A 14,648-nucleotide genomic window follows, 5' to 3' on the forward strand; every position below is an offset into this window, starting at 1 on the left:
TATGTGAGTAGTCTATAATTAGGCCAAGAATAGATAATGGGCAACACTGGAGAATGATACAGATGGAAATCAGCGCTCAGTTATGTCCAACGTATCCTCTGTGAAACCTTCTCAGATTATTGCAACCTTTGGTAATAGGTTTGATTTTTCACAACCATTTCAGGCTGTGACATATTTTCACATCATGCTATATCTTTATCATTTTCTGACAGTTCAGTACATGATAATCTGGTCTTTATGGGTGAGATGAGACTGATCATCAAGCCCTTTGACTGTAAATCCAATTATGTAACACAGTCCCGTGAAGCAAAATGGTTAAGTAGAAGTTCTAGATAACAGCAAAACACCAATAATTCTTAGAACACCTGCTCATATCTGTTGTGTGTCCATACATGATGAATAATGATGAGTACGAAATGGAGGTACAGAGAGGTTAATGACTTTGTCCCAAATGGAAAAATAGTAAGAGACAAAACTTGAAGTCATGCAGGCAGTCTGGCTTCAGAGCTGGTGCCGGGGAGAGTCTGTTAGGTGTGTGACCCTGGACGGGTTATTTCATCTTGCTGATTTCTCTTTCTCCATTGGTGGATGGTGGAAAATAATGACTCACTTTATAAAATCGCTGTGACAATTGTTAAGAAAAGTACCTGTGGGAGCTTTGTAATGCATGAAGTTCTCTGGCAAATTTTTTGCTATTACTGTTGTCCTTGCTGCCTTCGTGCTTCCATTTTTGCCCCCGTGTCACATCAGCTCAACTCATGGGGGAACAAAGTTTCCACTTAGATTCTTGTAGAGATAAATTGCTTTTGCAGTCACTTACTGACTTTTAAAACTCAACATTCATGTTCTTACTCAGATTACACAATACTTATGCCCTAGAACAGCTTATATTTTACTGAAAAAAACCACCCAACAAGACGTAATGTGATCAGGCTATAATGAAGTTCTGGATTTTGTGCAAAGACTCCCTAGGCAGGAAGGGGAAAGGCAAGGACTGTGGCACTCAAAGAGTTAAACAAATTTCTCGCAGTTTAGAAAGAAAGACCTGGGATTTTGAATTCTAGCTGTCCTCCTGTGGGAGAAGCATCAACAAGTTTCATATTGTATTTATGCTACACAGTAACCTTTGTGCATGGTCTTTAGTCCTGCCTTTCCTGCATCTTTTCCCACAAAGACTGTCCTTGACCAACACCAGAAATGAATTTGATTTCTCTAATGCAGAAGGTAATTGGATTTTTCTTTATTGAATGCATCCCTTTAATGACTGTCTCTGCTCCTGCCAATTTAGCTGCAAGTGACCTGACATTGATCTGATGATATGACTTAAAATAAAGAGTTGGAACTGGAGGTGAAAAAGACCAGCTGTCTGGAATCAGGAAGAAAGAAAGAAAGAAAGATAAAAGTGTGCTGCTTTTTTTGTTTGTTTTTGCCTCATCTTGCCATTTTCCTGAGAAAATCCTTTATCCTTGAATGTCATTTTTATAAAACATGCTGCTGTAATAATTGGTCATACAGCAGCAGATTGCCTTCTTCTAGAAAATATAATAAGTATTTCCCAGAAAGTGCCCTGGAGAAAACATTGAAAATTGAATAAAATCCACCCAGTAATCATTCTGTTCCTTGGAAATATTTATTACCATGTAGACTGTTTCTGGAACAGGGTAAATATTGCTGAACAGAATTAATTAAATCTTTTAGGAAGCTGGTAAAACATGAAATATTTATTTAAGTATTTATTTACTTAACCTTGAGGTTTTGTAAAAATAAAGCTTGACACAAGAGTTGCTATTGAAGAAAGTTACAAAGGAGTAGTGGATGAAATTGTTGTTTGGAAGAATAACAATTCCTTTCTCAAGGGAAGTTATGATTTAAAATACTTTTTTATACCCAAGAATATATGGAATTTAAATTTTTCTACTTTTGCCTTGTTTCACTTTTTAGTAACAGTGTAACTCACTTGGTTCATGCTTAAATTTTATTATATCATCTTCCCTTTGTTCATTCTGACAATTATCATGAATTTTCTTTGATCAACAATATAATGCATGGGTGTTAGAGTGAGAAAATAAACACTTGTAAATTTGAATTGTGAAGAAGAAAATAAATAGATGAGAAAATCATAAATTTCTTCCTAAAAAGGAGTGAAATCAATGTTTTTCCCTTTTGAATTTTTAATGTTAGTTGCACTCACAATTATCAATGTAATTAACAATTTCAAGAAATTAACTGAGTTTGTATTAAAACCATTTGTGACATTTGTGAATTTGAAGTTTCAAAGCCACATCACACAAAATTATTATAAGCCTTATGTTAGAGCTGGTATAAATCTTGGTGAAGAGCAGTGAACTTCCTTTTGTTCTCATCAACCCAAGAGAAACATGGGAGCTCCAGTCTAAGATGTTATGTTGAGAAAGAATATGAAGAAGAATTAAGAGTGAGTGTTTCCTGGAGACTGGGCTCCTTAACCTCTGCTCAGACTGCATTTTAAATGAGCATGTGAAGCCCTGGCATATTTCCAGAGGCCATTTCTGGGCTGCTGTGTAGCACAACAAGATGGGCTTGCTTGAGAATTGATGTGCCTTCCACAGAAAGTCCAGTAGGATTGAAGGGGTCATTGATCCAGAAAGACTCCCCACTGAATAAAAATCTTTCATCATAAATGATTAAATTTCACCCATTGCAAGTCAGGCCATTGTTGGAAGTTATACTTAAGTGCAATATTAACACCTTAAGAGCAAGAGAGAGGTATATTTTAATGGATGTGAGAATTCTTCCTTACTCAATTCTGTAAGGAAGGAGAATTCTTCCTTACTCAATTTACACTCGTTTTGTATAAATTTTCTTAATTTTGAATTGGCTTTGATTATTTGAATGTGAACATTATTAAATGCAAATCCAATTAGTAACAGTATTTTCTTCTCTTGAAGAAAAGAAAAAAGTGTATGTGTGTGATTGTGTGTACCCATATACAAATACATTTTCTTTTATGAGAAGAAAGAAGGAAGTTCATTCCACATCCCATCAGACTTTTAAAAATGATTTTATAATAGGTTACCTATTTGTGATACTTTGGACATTTTCTGAAACCATTAATATGGGATGTGGCCAATGAGCAATTTATTTTGTTTATGTATTTTCAAAAATAAGCATTTATATAAAATCATTTTGTCATTTCTTCTTTAAGCAAATATTATAAAAGAACTTTAGACATTGAAAGGGATATAGAGATAAATCTTCACCTTCAAGGATTTTAAAGCCTAGTAGAGAGAACAAATGTACCTAGTAAATAAAATAGAAAGTTGAAAGCAGTGAGCCACATAAGAAGGAGGGATCCAGAGCTATGGTTGGAGGGCACAGTGAAGACATCACAGTGTGTGATGGTGATGTGACTTTGTCTAGACCTCAGAAGATGGGCAGAATCTGTGCATCTGAGAAAGAGAGGTAGAATATTTTTGGAAGAAGACATAGAACTGCAAATGGTGTGGAGGTGAGGGAAATGCTAAGCTATTAAAACAAGTAGTTTATAAAACTGGGTCAAGTCCCATACCTCACACCATAGAAAGAAAAAATGGAGAGAAGGGAAGACAATATTTTGACTAGTGATTTTGGTAAAAATCTAGACAGAGAAAGAAATATTTGGATTTCTGAGTTTTGAATTTAGACAATAAATACCAATAACTATGGTATTTTATTTTTTATATATGTTTTGTTTCTATGAAGAGGTCAATAGTATCTTAAATATGCCTTCTTATATAAGGTAATCTTGATTGATGTTTTAAAAAAAATCTCAGTAGTTGACATGTTGAATCATCTTAAATATGCTCATTCATTATGTAAAGTCAAATGAAAAAACTAAAATTAAAACTAATTAAAAACTAAAATTTTTAATTGAAAAAGTCTGTTCTTAATTTTATCTCTGCATATATTTTAGCATTAAAATACAAACATTTTATTCTCAATAAAGTACAAACTATATGAATATTTAAACCTCCATGTAGGATTTCTGAAAGTGCTAAATAAGTTTGTTTTGTTGCTTCAGGTCACGGATATGATGCTTCAGGACAAACCTTATCCTGACTGGGGAAAATCCGCAAGAGCTTTCTGGAAGAAAGGAAATGTTAGGATCATTTTATTCTGGTAAGAAATTGTTTCATTTATTGATTTTTGCCTTGCATGATTCACAAAAGACTTGAGTTGGATGTAGTTTTTTGTTTTTTTTTTTTAAGATACACAGAATTCTGTGTAGAAAGGCATTTCCAGTGGATACTGTGTTCAATTAAGATGATTAAAACCATCATCCTGATGATTGTATGAATTACTTTCTACTTACACATTGTTGCATATACACATTTACAAGAGATACATTTGCTAATATAGTAATACATATTTTACCAGAGGTAAGTAGGTTTTTGATTCAGCAAAAACAAGCTATAATTTTCGTCAATGAAATCTGCTATAAAAATGTCTCCAGTAAATTCTAAATTTCCAGTATATTTGACAGGATATAATTTTGCTTTGAAGGAGTTACACAGAGAGGAAACCTCTTTACAAATCACATCTGGCTCATTGGCATTTCTTCTTTATGTAATTTCTTTTAGCTCTCCAGCCCAATCATTGCAATTAAAAAATAATCCATGTCTTATAGAACTTTATTTTTCATCGAGTCACCACTATTGATGTGTATTTGAACAAGTTTAGACAGAAAAGATAGCAATAAGGAGTCAGCAAGAAGGGCACTTTGCCTGGCTGGGTGATACCGCCCCACTACAGAGTCAACCAGATGTATGAAAAGGTGTGTACTAATGCCCAGAGGGGCTGGGGTTGATGATAACTTGTGCCAGCTACATTCCATCCTGCTTCCCTGCCTTTTGAAATGATAGAAAAAGTATTTTGTTTGTTCTTGGATTTAATTCTGGGCGTTGACTTCTTTTTTCCTGTACAAGCTACAAAAATCAGAGGGCAGAATATACACTCTAAGCTATCTTTGTGCTTTAACACTATAATTAAATTTTGGTAGAGATATATGGCATTTTGAACTCAGTTCTTAGAAGGTAAACAAAAGTAGATTTCAAGTAGTGTTGTAAAAATGAGTATGATTTTGTGGATGTTTATTTATACCTTGTCTCTATGAGTCAAGTGTGGCCTATTTTTATGGTGCATTTAACTTTCATATTCTTTTTTCCCTGCGTGTCATCTCCCCATGTAGCTTGTATATTCTGAATAATATGCAATATAATAACTATAGAAAATATTTATTGAGGATATGTTTTGCTGCAGGCACTATGCTAAGTATTTAACATTCTATTTATTTACTCATTTAATCCTGACAACCCTATAAGGTAGGCACTATTATTGGGAGCATAGGTCTCTGACTCCAGAGACCCAGTGTTTAATCATTACACTAGACTACCTCTAGAAAAAAAGATACATCAGTGTGCAAATTTCCACATGATTAACCTTAATCCTGTTTTAGGTTCTGGAGCTATATTGAGAATACAAGATGCTGGGCAGTGATTCCACCCTATAGAATTCTCTATAGAGGTTGTAGGAATCATAATTTTAAAAAAGGTAGATGTTAATATTAAAAGCATTTATGAAGTATCTTGAAACAATACTAACTTACTATGATCACATAAATTTTATTTTGTTTAATGCATCTTCAAAGGCAGCCTGCTGATTATTATTCAGTATGGAAAGTTACTCAGGTCACATTTGTACTATTTGCCAAAGTGAGCCATGTCTATAGTAATCTGAAGGCCCTCTGATTTTTGTCATTAGCTATTCTTAATTGCAATTGCTGATTCAGTGGAGAGGAATCCATACCAGATTATTCCTTAAGCATCTTAGCGTATGTTCCTTGAACATCATTACTCAGGTCTACCATCCCTTTTATACATATGGGCTTATTTTTGACCTACGTAATAACATCGTTCCAAATGATAACCTAAAGAATATTTTAAATATTATAAGAATAATTTAATTAGCCACTGGCAAATAGATAATACACTTCAATGTAGAACAATTCAATTCAATAAATTCACATGTATTCTTGTAGTCATTGTTTTTTTGTAAATTATCGATTGTTAATATATTTGGGAGATGGTTTTTCATTGTTATATTTCAAAAGCAGTATTTCAAATCACAGAGAACATAAAATAACTGGAGGAAAATTTAAATGCTACTCTAAAAATATTTTTCCTATTTTATCCATTTCTATACAGTTAGATTAACTTGTCAACAGTTCTCAGGGTTTTAAAAAAGGAAAATCTGATGAAAAAAGTTGAATATGGAAATTTTGTGGGAAGCAACACAATTTTATGTTTTGTTCATACTTTTTGGATAAAAGAGATTTAGCAAGTATAAAGGGCATTTGTTTTCTTAGCTCTAAGAGATAACACACAGAAATCATTGGCAAGGTTTCAGATGAAACAAAAGATAGTATTTACACACTATGTGTTACCCAGTCAAAAAAGTGCTGTTTTCTTTTGGTGTTGCCCAGTTAAGGGAAGAGAGATTAGTGTGAAAACCCTATGCTGGAGAAGAAATTTTGCAAAGGAAAGCTTTCTTAAGTTGCAGTGTGATTCTATGTGGCAGTTTCAACAGTACAACATGCAATTTTGTTCTAGTAAACTTACCTTCTACCTACATGTAGCTGCTTTAACTCACAAGTGTCTGTCAGAAACTATTTCCTTTGCAACTGTGTGGCTGAGTTCTTCCTTGATTCCTGTGACAGATGTCTCTATATTGAAGAAAATGGTTCTTACATCTATCTATAATTGTGCCAAGATAAAGCTGCTATAACACATGGGCTTTTTATGCTAGGGGTGAGACTAGATTTTCTTTGTATATGAAAATACTAAGTGGGGGCACCTGGGTGGCTCAGTCAGTTAATCAGTTAAGCCTTTGGCTCAGGTCATGATTCTAGGGTCCAGCGGTCGGGTTCCCTGCTCAGCGGACAGCCTCCTTCTCCCTCTCCTCCCTGCTCCTGCTCTCTCTCACTGTCTCTCAAATAAGTAAATAAAATCTTTAAAAAAGGAAATGAAAATACTAAATGGGAGAGGGAAGAATATTTATAGAACTTCCCTTCCAGAATCACTCTCCCAGCCCTTTTGATAATTAAGAAGACTGAAGATCTAAAAATTTAAACTCTAGGTTAAGTCCATGCTGTTTCTGTGTTCTAGAGGGGCCATGAAAAACATTTCCACTCTCTTGTATCTGGAGCCAATATATACAAAAACAAAGATATAAAAAAGTGAGAAATATGCACCTGAAACTCACATAACATTGTGTATGAACTATACTCAATAAAAAATTAAAATATATTAAAATCAAGTAATACATTTATATTAGCTTCTATTTCCCCATTTTATTTATGCTCTAGTGACACAGTTTCTATGCTTTTTATGGGATAATATTTCCCAGCAACTTAGCTTTAAAAAAAAAAGTAAGGGAGACACTCTTCTGTGATTAGTAGACCAATTGGTAAAAGGAGGGTTTGGGAATTCTGGTGTTCATTTGGGCTTCACAAGTACTCCAGTTCTTTTTTTTTTTTTTAAGATTTTATTTATTTATCTGACAGACAGATATCACAAGTAGGCAGAGAGGCAGGCAGATAGAGAGGGGGAAATAGGCTCCTTACTGAGCAGAGAGCCCAATGCGGGGCTCAATCCCAGAACCCTGGAATCATGACCTGAGCCAAATACAGAGGCTTTAACCCACTGAGCCACCCAGGCACTCCCACAAATACTCCAGTTCTTTGCCTTCCAGACACAGGAGAGGATTGCACTTTTCTGCTGCCCCCGTCCCGACCACATCACTTGCTTTGACCAATTAAAGTGTGAGTAAAAGTGGCATATGTCACAGCTAGGTAGAAACTTTCTTCTTTTTCTTCTTTCTTGTATTCTTCTTAAGTAGCCTCCAGGCTTAGCATGGAGCCCAGTGGAGGGCTTGAACCCATGACCCTGAGTTCAAGAGTCAGGTCTTAACTAACTGAGCCACCCAAGCACCCTTAGGTAGCATTTCACTACCAAAGAGAAGCACGAAAGGGAGCTCTTTTGTCAATAGCAACAATGGAAGTGTACATCTAGTTAGAGCCCTCATCATTTAGGGAACCAAGCATAAACCAAGAATTCTTAACAACACAGTGGTTATATAGTGTGAGAAATACTCTTTTGCAAATATTAAACCCCTGAGATGTGGGGATTGTTTGAAACTACATCATGCTGCGTAAAGAAATTGATCCGACGAGCAGAGTATTGCCATAACAGAAGGCTGGAATTTTTATCCTAAGGGCTGGACAGCAAATGGCAAACAAAACAAAACAAAACCACTGATGATAGAAACTGGAAAAATGATAACTTAGGTGTTATAGTGGCAAACATTTGTCAACACTGTGGTCTGCGATTACTTAGATGCTCTAGGAGAACCTGATAATGATTTTTGAAATCATTTAATGATTCAAAAAATCATTTTTTAAATGATTAATGATTTTTTAAAGATTTTATTTATTTATCAGAGAGATGGAGAGAGACCACAAGTAGGCAAAGAGTCAGGCAGAGGGAGAGGGAGAAGCAGGCTCTCTGCTGAGCAGGGAGCCCTATGCAGGGCTCAATCCCAGGACCCTGGGATCATGACCTGAGCCAAAGGCAGCTGCTCAACCAACTGAGCCACCCCTATATTTTAAAAGCTACTTTATTTAGTGCTATAATGGTTTGGGTGGACATCTCTTCATCATGACTATCATAATTCTTAACTGGGAAACAAATGTAGCCACTGCTATTTGTCCTGTTTTGAAGATCACAGTCATTAGTAAAGTCTAATAAAATTTTTAGCTTCCACCAGACAAGGACTAATCAAGAAATGATTATTATCTTAATATGCATGGTCTGGGAGAGTCACATGATAATCATCAAATGACAATCAAATATAGTAAAGTAATAAAAAGACCTAAGAATCAGGGGAAAGGTCAGTCAGAAAGGATTTAGCAATAGCTCTCTAGTATCTGAGTACAGGGATGCCTGGTATGATGACTGAAAGTTTCCTTTCTTTGTTCTTCAAAAGGGATATGTTTTGTTATTCTGTGTGATCCTTTTCAGCTCTGCAATGTTATTTTCTATCATAAGATTAAAATATTGAAGAGAGATTAATTGTTTGCTTTGCTCCAGAGGGCAGAATAGGGACTGCTATAGTTTGAATATTTGTGTCCTTCCAAAATTCATATTTTGAATCCTTAATGCCCAAATGATGGTACTAGAAGGTGAGGTCTTTGGAAGGTGTTTGAGTCATGAGGGTAGATTCTTCATGAATGGGATTAGTGCCTTTATAATAAAGGTTCCAGAGAGATCCCTAACCCTCTCCATCATGTAAAGACAGAGGGAGTGTTGGCTGTGAACCAAGAAGAGGACCTCACCAAATGAAACCATGCTGGTGCCTTGACCTTAAACTTCCCAGCCTCCGGAACTGTGAGAAATACATGTCTGTTCTTTATAAGGCAACTAGTCTATGGTATCTGTTGTAGCAGCCCAAGCAGACTAGGATATAGGCTAATGAATGTAAGTCATGTGGAAGTAGATTTAGATTCATGTCTGAAAGAATTCATGTCTGGAAGAATGGAAGCCTCTCAATGCTAAGTGAACTTGACTGATGAAATGCTGGATTTCCTGTCAGTAGAAGTATTCTAGCAAAAACTACTGTATCCATCAGGGATACAGTAGAAGGATTTTCACATTCAATGAGAAAAAAAAAACAAATCACTTCTCAATTTTCATCAAACTTAAAGATCCTATGACTCTACATGCTTAACTAGAAAAGTATTACTCTTTTTTGTCTTTATAATGAGAGGGTACTAATTTTAATTTACTATGCTCTGTATAATTCCATTGTAATTATGAGGAAAATTTTTACATCAGACAATAATTCATGAAAGGTTCTGGGGCAACTATAGTAGGCAAAACTTTTTGCCTCACTTTCCAAATAATAAATTAGCCTGTGTCTTTTCTCTGGATGGATTTTGTCTTGTAGCCTTCAGCTTTCCTTCCATTTCAACATGTCTTGTGAAATGGTTGTCTATCTTTAATTAAAAACTGCCTCTATAATTGAGAAAAAGCAGAACATTTCTAGCCTAAATCAGGTAACTGTACCTACTGAACCAGTCACCTTAATTTTAAACACCACACAAAGTTAACAGGCTCCATTTAAGTCTGGCTTCAAAGCAGAGAGATCCAAGTTTTCTACTTCTGGATAAAAAGGTGATTGATGTTGCATTACTGTCTTGTCACATTATTGTCATATTATTTGGAGGTTTTTCATTTAAAAAGTAAATTCTGTTTATGCCTGAGAGATTTAGCTCTCAGGCATCTATTTATACCTGGACATTACACAATGCCATGCCCCTCCAGACTTAATTGTGCTGAATTAAGAGCAAGTCTGTTTTTATTAACTTATTTAAATCAGTACTTATTAAGTGCTGAATGCAATGTGCAATAGCGGTTAGAAGCACAAACTCTAGAGCCAGCTGCCTAACTTTCAATCCCGGCTTTCCTACTTCCTGTTGTGTATTAGTCATTATTTTTTTTGTTGTTGTTGTTGTTGTTTTTTTTTTTTTTTTTTTGAGTGCCAACAAAACTTTATTTACAAAAACACACAGCTGCCAGATTTGGTCCACGGAGTATGGTTTGCTAACCGCCACCCTATACCATCACTTGTCCATGAAGCCTTGGGGAACCAGTGTGGGGTGCGGTGGGATGGGATGGGATACAGGAGTCTCTCTCTCTCTCTCTCTCCAGCAGCTGACTTCAGAGGCTCAGGCTTAGTGGGGCCGGAGGCAGGAGATCCCTGGGAGGGCAGGAGCCCCCTCAAGCCATCATCCCAGGTTCAGTAACACGGACTTGTAGCTCACTCAGGAAGTAACAGCTCTCCTTCTCCAGGGCATTAGAATCACCTGGAGCACTTGTGTAAAAACTCCTGGCCCCAGACCTTCCAGAAAGTTCAGTGAATCTACAGCCGGGGGTTGCATGTTCTCGCAGGAGGCCAGGATAGTCTGAGCTTGGCAGCAGTGGAGGCTGTGAGGGATGGGAGGGGAGGGAGCGTGATGACTACTAAAATGAGTCAGTGCTGTCCTTTTGCAGATAGGGAAACAGTCTGCAGAGAGAAGTGACTTGCCCACAATCACTCGCAGCTGATGTCACTCTTCGTCTTGAGTTTCCGGCGGGGGGGATTTGCAGGTGAGGAGCCCTGGAGCAGGGCTCGGATGGGTGGGCCAGGGGACCTTTCGCTTCTTGAGAAAGTCTCTTCTCCCCCTTGGCCATGTGCGTCCAGCTCTGGGAAGATGGCAGCCTAGCCGAAGGTTGAGACCGAAGTCTTCGGGGGGTGAGGGGTAGGGGCCGGTGCCAGCCCCCATGTCCGGGGCTGGTGTGTGTGCTGTCCCGATAAGTCCCCATCCCACTGTGGCCCTCATGTTCCTGGAACATGAGGAACATTATTTTGTTTTAACTGGTGGTGTGAGTGCTGTTAGTCAGCACCAGGTGCTCTCCATGGTGCTGAGAACACAATTCTGAAAGAAAATAAGGACTCTTGACAGCATAATTTTCTGTCTGATGAGAAATACAGGGTGTGAGGGGGCAGGCAATGCCAGCTGTGGGTGTGGGTGCTGTGATGTGGGGCTTAGAGAGCTCCAGGGATGATTTTGTAAAGGAACTAGAGCCTAAGTGTAATCCTAGGATCAGCTGGCCTCAGATGGGAGGAAACATGGTGATTGGTTATGGGAGTGAGGCAAAAGGAAAATTCAAGTGTAGCTTTGAGTATTTAGGCTTGAGCAACTGAACAGCTGGTGATACTGTTCACTGAGATAGGACCTTGTGGTAAGGGAGTAAGTCTTGGTGGGGGCATAATAAGCCCACATTTGCATGTTGAGCTTGAGATACTAATTGGGGTATCTTATAGAATATAGTCAGTGGTATTGTAATAGCATTGTATGGTAACAGATGGTAGCTACGCTTGTGGTAGGCATAGAATAATGTTATGCATTTGCTGAATCACTATGTTGTACACCTGAAACTAATGTAACATCGTGTGTAAACTCTACTTCAACTAGAGGAGAGAGAGAGAGAGAGATACTTAGTAGAGAGTTCTTTGTATGGATCTGAACATGAAGACTGAGGGATTGAGATCCAAGACAGAAATATTACTAAAATTTGTGTTTCAGTTTATATTTTCACTCTCACCTAGATGTTGTTATCTACATGTATATGGTTATTGAAAGAATGTGAGTGGATGTTGAGTGAGAATAAAAGATCTGTGATATAACCTGTAGAGCTCTTTTATCTGGAAATAGGCAGAAGAAGGATCTATAAAGAAGACAGAGAAAGGGGCGCCTGGGTGGCTCAGTGGTTTAAGGCCTCTGCCTTCGGCTCAGGTCATGATCCCAGGGTCCTGGGATCGAGCCCCACATCAGGCTCCATGCTCGGCAGGGAGCCTGCTTCCACCTCTCTCTCTGCCTGCCTCTCTGCCTACTCGTCATCTCTGTCTGTCAAATGAATAAATTAAAAAAAAAAAAAAGAAGAAGACAGAGAAAGAGAGGACAGGAAGAATGAAAAATAGGGAAAGTATGTATTATAGAGGCCAGGATAAGATCAAAATACAGATCATTTATAGGATTTTGCTGGTGACCTCCGCAAGAATGGTTTTCTGGAATGTTTCCAGAACTGTACTGGGTTGAGCTGTGATTAGAAGAGGAAGAAGTAGTACAGGGGGTATTGTCAGAAGGCAAGAGAGAAGATTGGAGGGATGTCTGTATATTTAGAAATGAATATATTCCTTATGAAAAAATTGAAATATTTGCTGGTTTGCTATTTATTGGTTTGCCTTGTTCAGAGCAAATTCCTTTTTAAAAGAGAGCTCATTTCAAATTGTCTGCACAGATATTGAACTACAGCCTCTTATTAAATTAATTCTGTGGTAAAAATTTACCATATATGTAATTTTCATTCTTTAGTTGAATAAATAGTTCATAAGGTTTTAAATTAAAATTCTTCTAAAATTTTAAAAGAAATGTACTAAAATCAAAATGACGATTAAATTCTCTACATATTTCTGCCTATATCACAGTTCTTTACTTTGTATTTAAATTCAATTTAGTTACAATACAATGTATTATTGGTTTCAGAGGTAGAATTTAATGATTCATCAGTTTCACATAATACCCAGTGCTCATTACATCAAGTACCTTCCTTAAGTCCCATCACCCAATTACCTCCATCCCCCACCTCTCCAGTAACCCTCAGTTTGTTCCCTATAGTTAAAGAATCTTTCATAGTTTGCCTCCCTCTCTGTTTCTATCTTATTTTATTTTTCCTTCCCTTCCCCTATGTTCATCTGTTTCTAAAATTCACATATGAGTGAAATCATATTGCATTTGTCTTTCTCTGGCTGACTTATTTCACTTAGCATAATACCCTCTAATTCCATTCATGTCATTGCACATGGCAAGATTTCATTTTCTTTATGGCTGAGTAATATTCCATTGTATACAAATATCACATCTTCTTTATTCATGCATCTGTTATGAACATCTGGGCTCTTTCAATCATTTGGGTATTGTGGACATTGCTGTTATAAACATTGGTGTGCATATGTCTCTTCAGGTTACTACACTTTTATCTTTAGAGTATATAATTAATAGTGCAATTGTTGGGTCATAGGATAGCATTATTTTTAACTTTTTGAGGAACCTTCATGCTGTTTTCCAGACTGGATGTATCATCTTGCATTCCCATCAGCAGTGTAAGAGGGTTCCCCCTTTTCTGCATCCTCACCAACATCTGTTGTTTCCTGCATTGTTAATTTTAGCCATTTTGACCAGCATGAGGTGGTATCTCATTGTGGTTTTGATTTGTGTTTCCCTGATGCTGAGTGATGTTGAGCATTTTTTCATGGGTCTGTTGGTCATTTGCATGTCTTCTTTGGAGGAGTGTCTGTTCATATCTTCTGCCCATTTCTTGTCTGGGTTTTTTTGTGATTTTTGGATGCTGAGTTTGATAAATTCTTTGTAGATATCACAGTTCTTGAGAGCAGGAATAACATCTTACTTATTATTTTCCTAGACTTAACACAGTATCTGACACACAACAAGCATTAAGTACATTCTTGTTGAATTAATTATTTTGGTGGGGACCTTCAAAATTGGCATACTCTAGGGGCGCCTGGGTGGCTCAGTGGATTAAGCTGCTGCCTTCGGCTCAGGTCATGATCTCAGGGTCCTGGGATCGAGTCCTGCATCCGGCTCTCTGCTCAGCAGGGAGCCTGCTTCTTCCTCTCTGCCTGCCTCTCTGCCTACTTGTGATCTCTCTCTCTGTCAAACAAATAAAAAATAATAAAATCTTTAAAAAAAAAACTGGCATACTCTACAATATTTCTGAAAAATTCTTCAGATAAAAGAATTAAAACAATAAAACAGTAATTAAAAGTATTTTAACTTTGGGCGCCTGGGTGGCTCAGTGGGTTAAGCCGCTGCCTTCGGCTCAGGTCATGATCTCAGGGTCCTGGGATCGAGTCCCGCATCGGGCTCTCTGCTCAGCGGCGAGCCTGCTTCCCTCTCTCTCTCTCTCTCTCTCTCTGCCTGCCTGTCTACTTGTGATCTCTCTCTGTCAAAT

At 37.3% G+C, this 14,648-nt stretch overlaps 1 protein-coding gene across 4 annotated transcripts in view; it reads left to right on the top strand.

Annotated features, from left to right (window-relative positions):
* The window catches only part of TMEM117 (transmembrane protein 117), a 498,717-nt gene that overhangs the window by 321,916 nt on the left and 162,153 nt on the right, over nucleotides 1-14,648 (top strand). For all 4 annotated transcript variants that reach the window (XM_046013709.1, XM_046013713.1, XM_046013710.1 and 1 more), the window contains one exon: nucleotides 4,040-4,137. In XM_046013709.1, coding sequence (XP_045869665.1) covers nucleotides 4,040-4,137 — 98 coding nt within the window. The remainder of the gene's footprint in view (nucleotides 1-4,039; nucleotides 4,138-14,648) is intronic.

This window comes from Meles meles, chromosome 7 (genome assembly GCF_922984935.1).
Source record: "Meles meles chromosome 7, mMelMel3.1 paternal haplotype, whole genome shotgun sequence".
NCBI lineage: Eukaryota > Metazoa > Chordata > Mammalia > Carnivora > Mustelidae > Meles > Meles meles.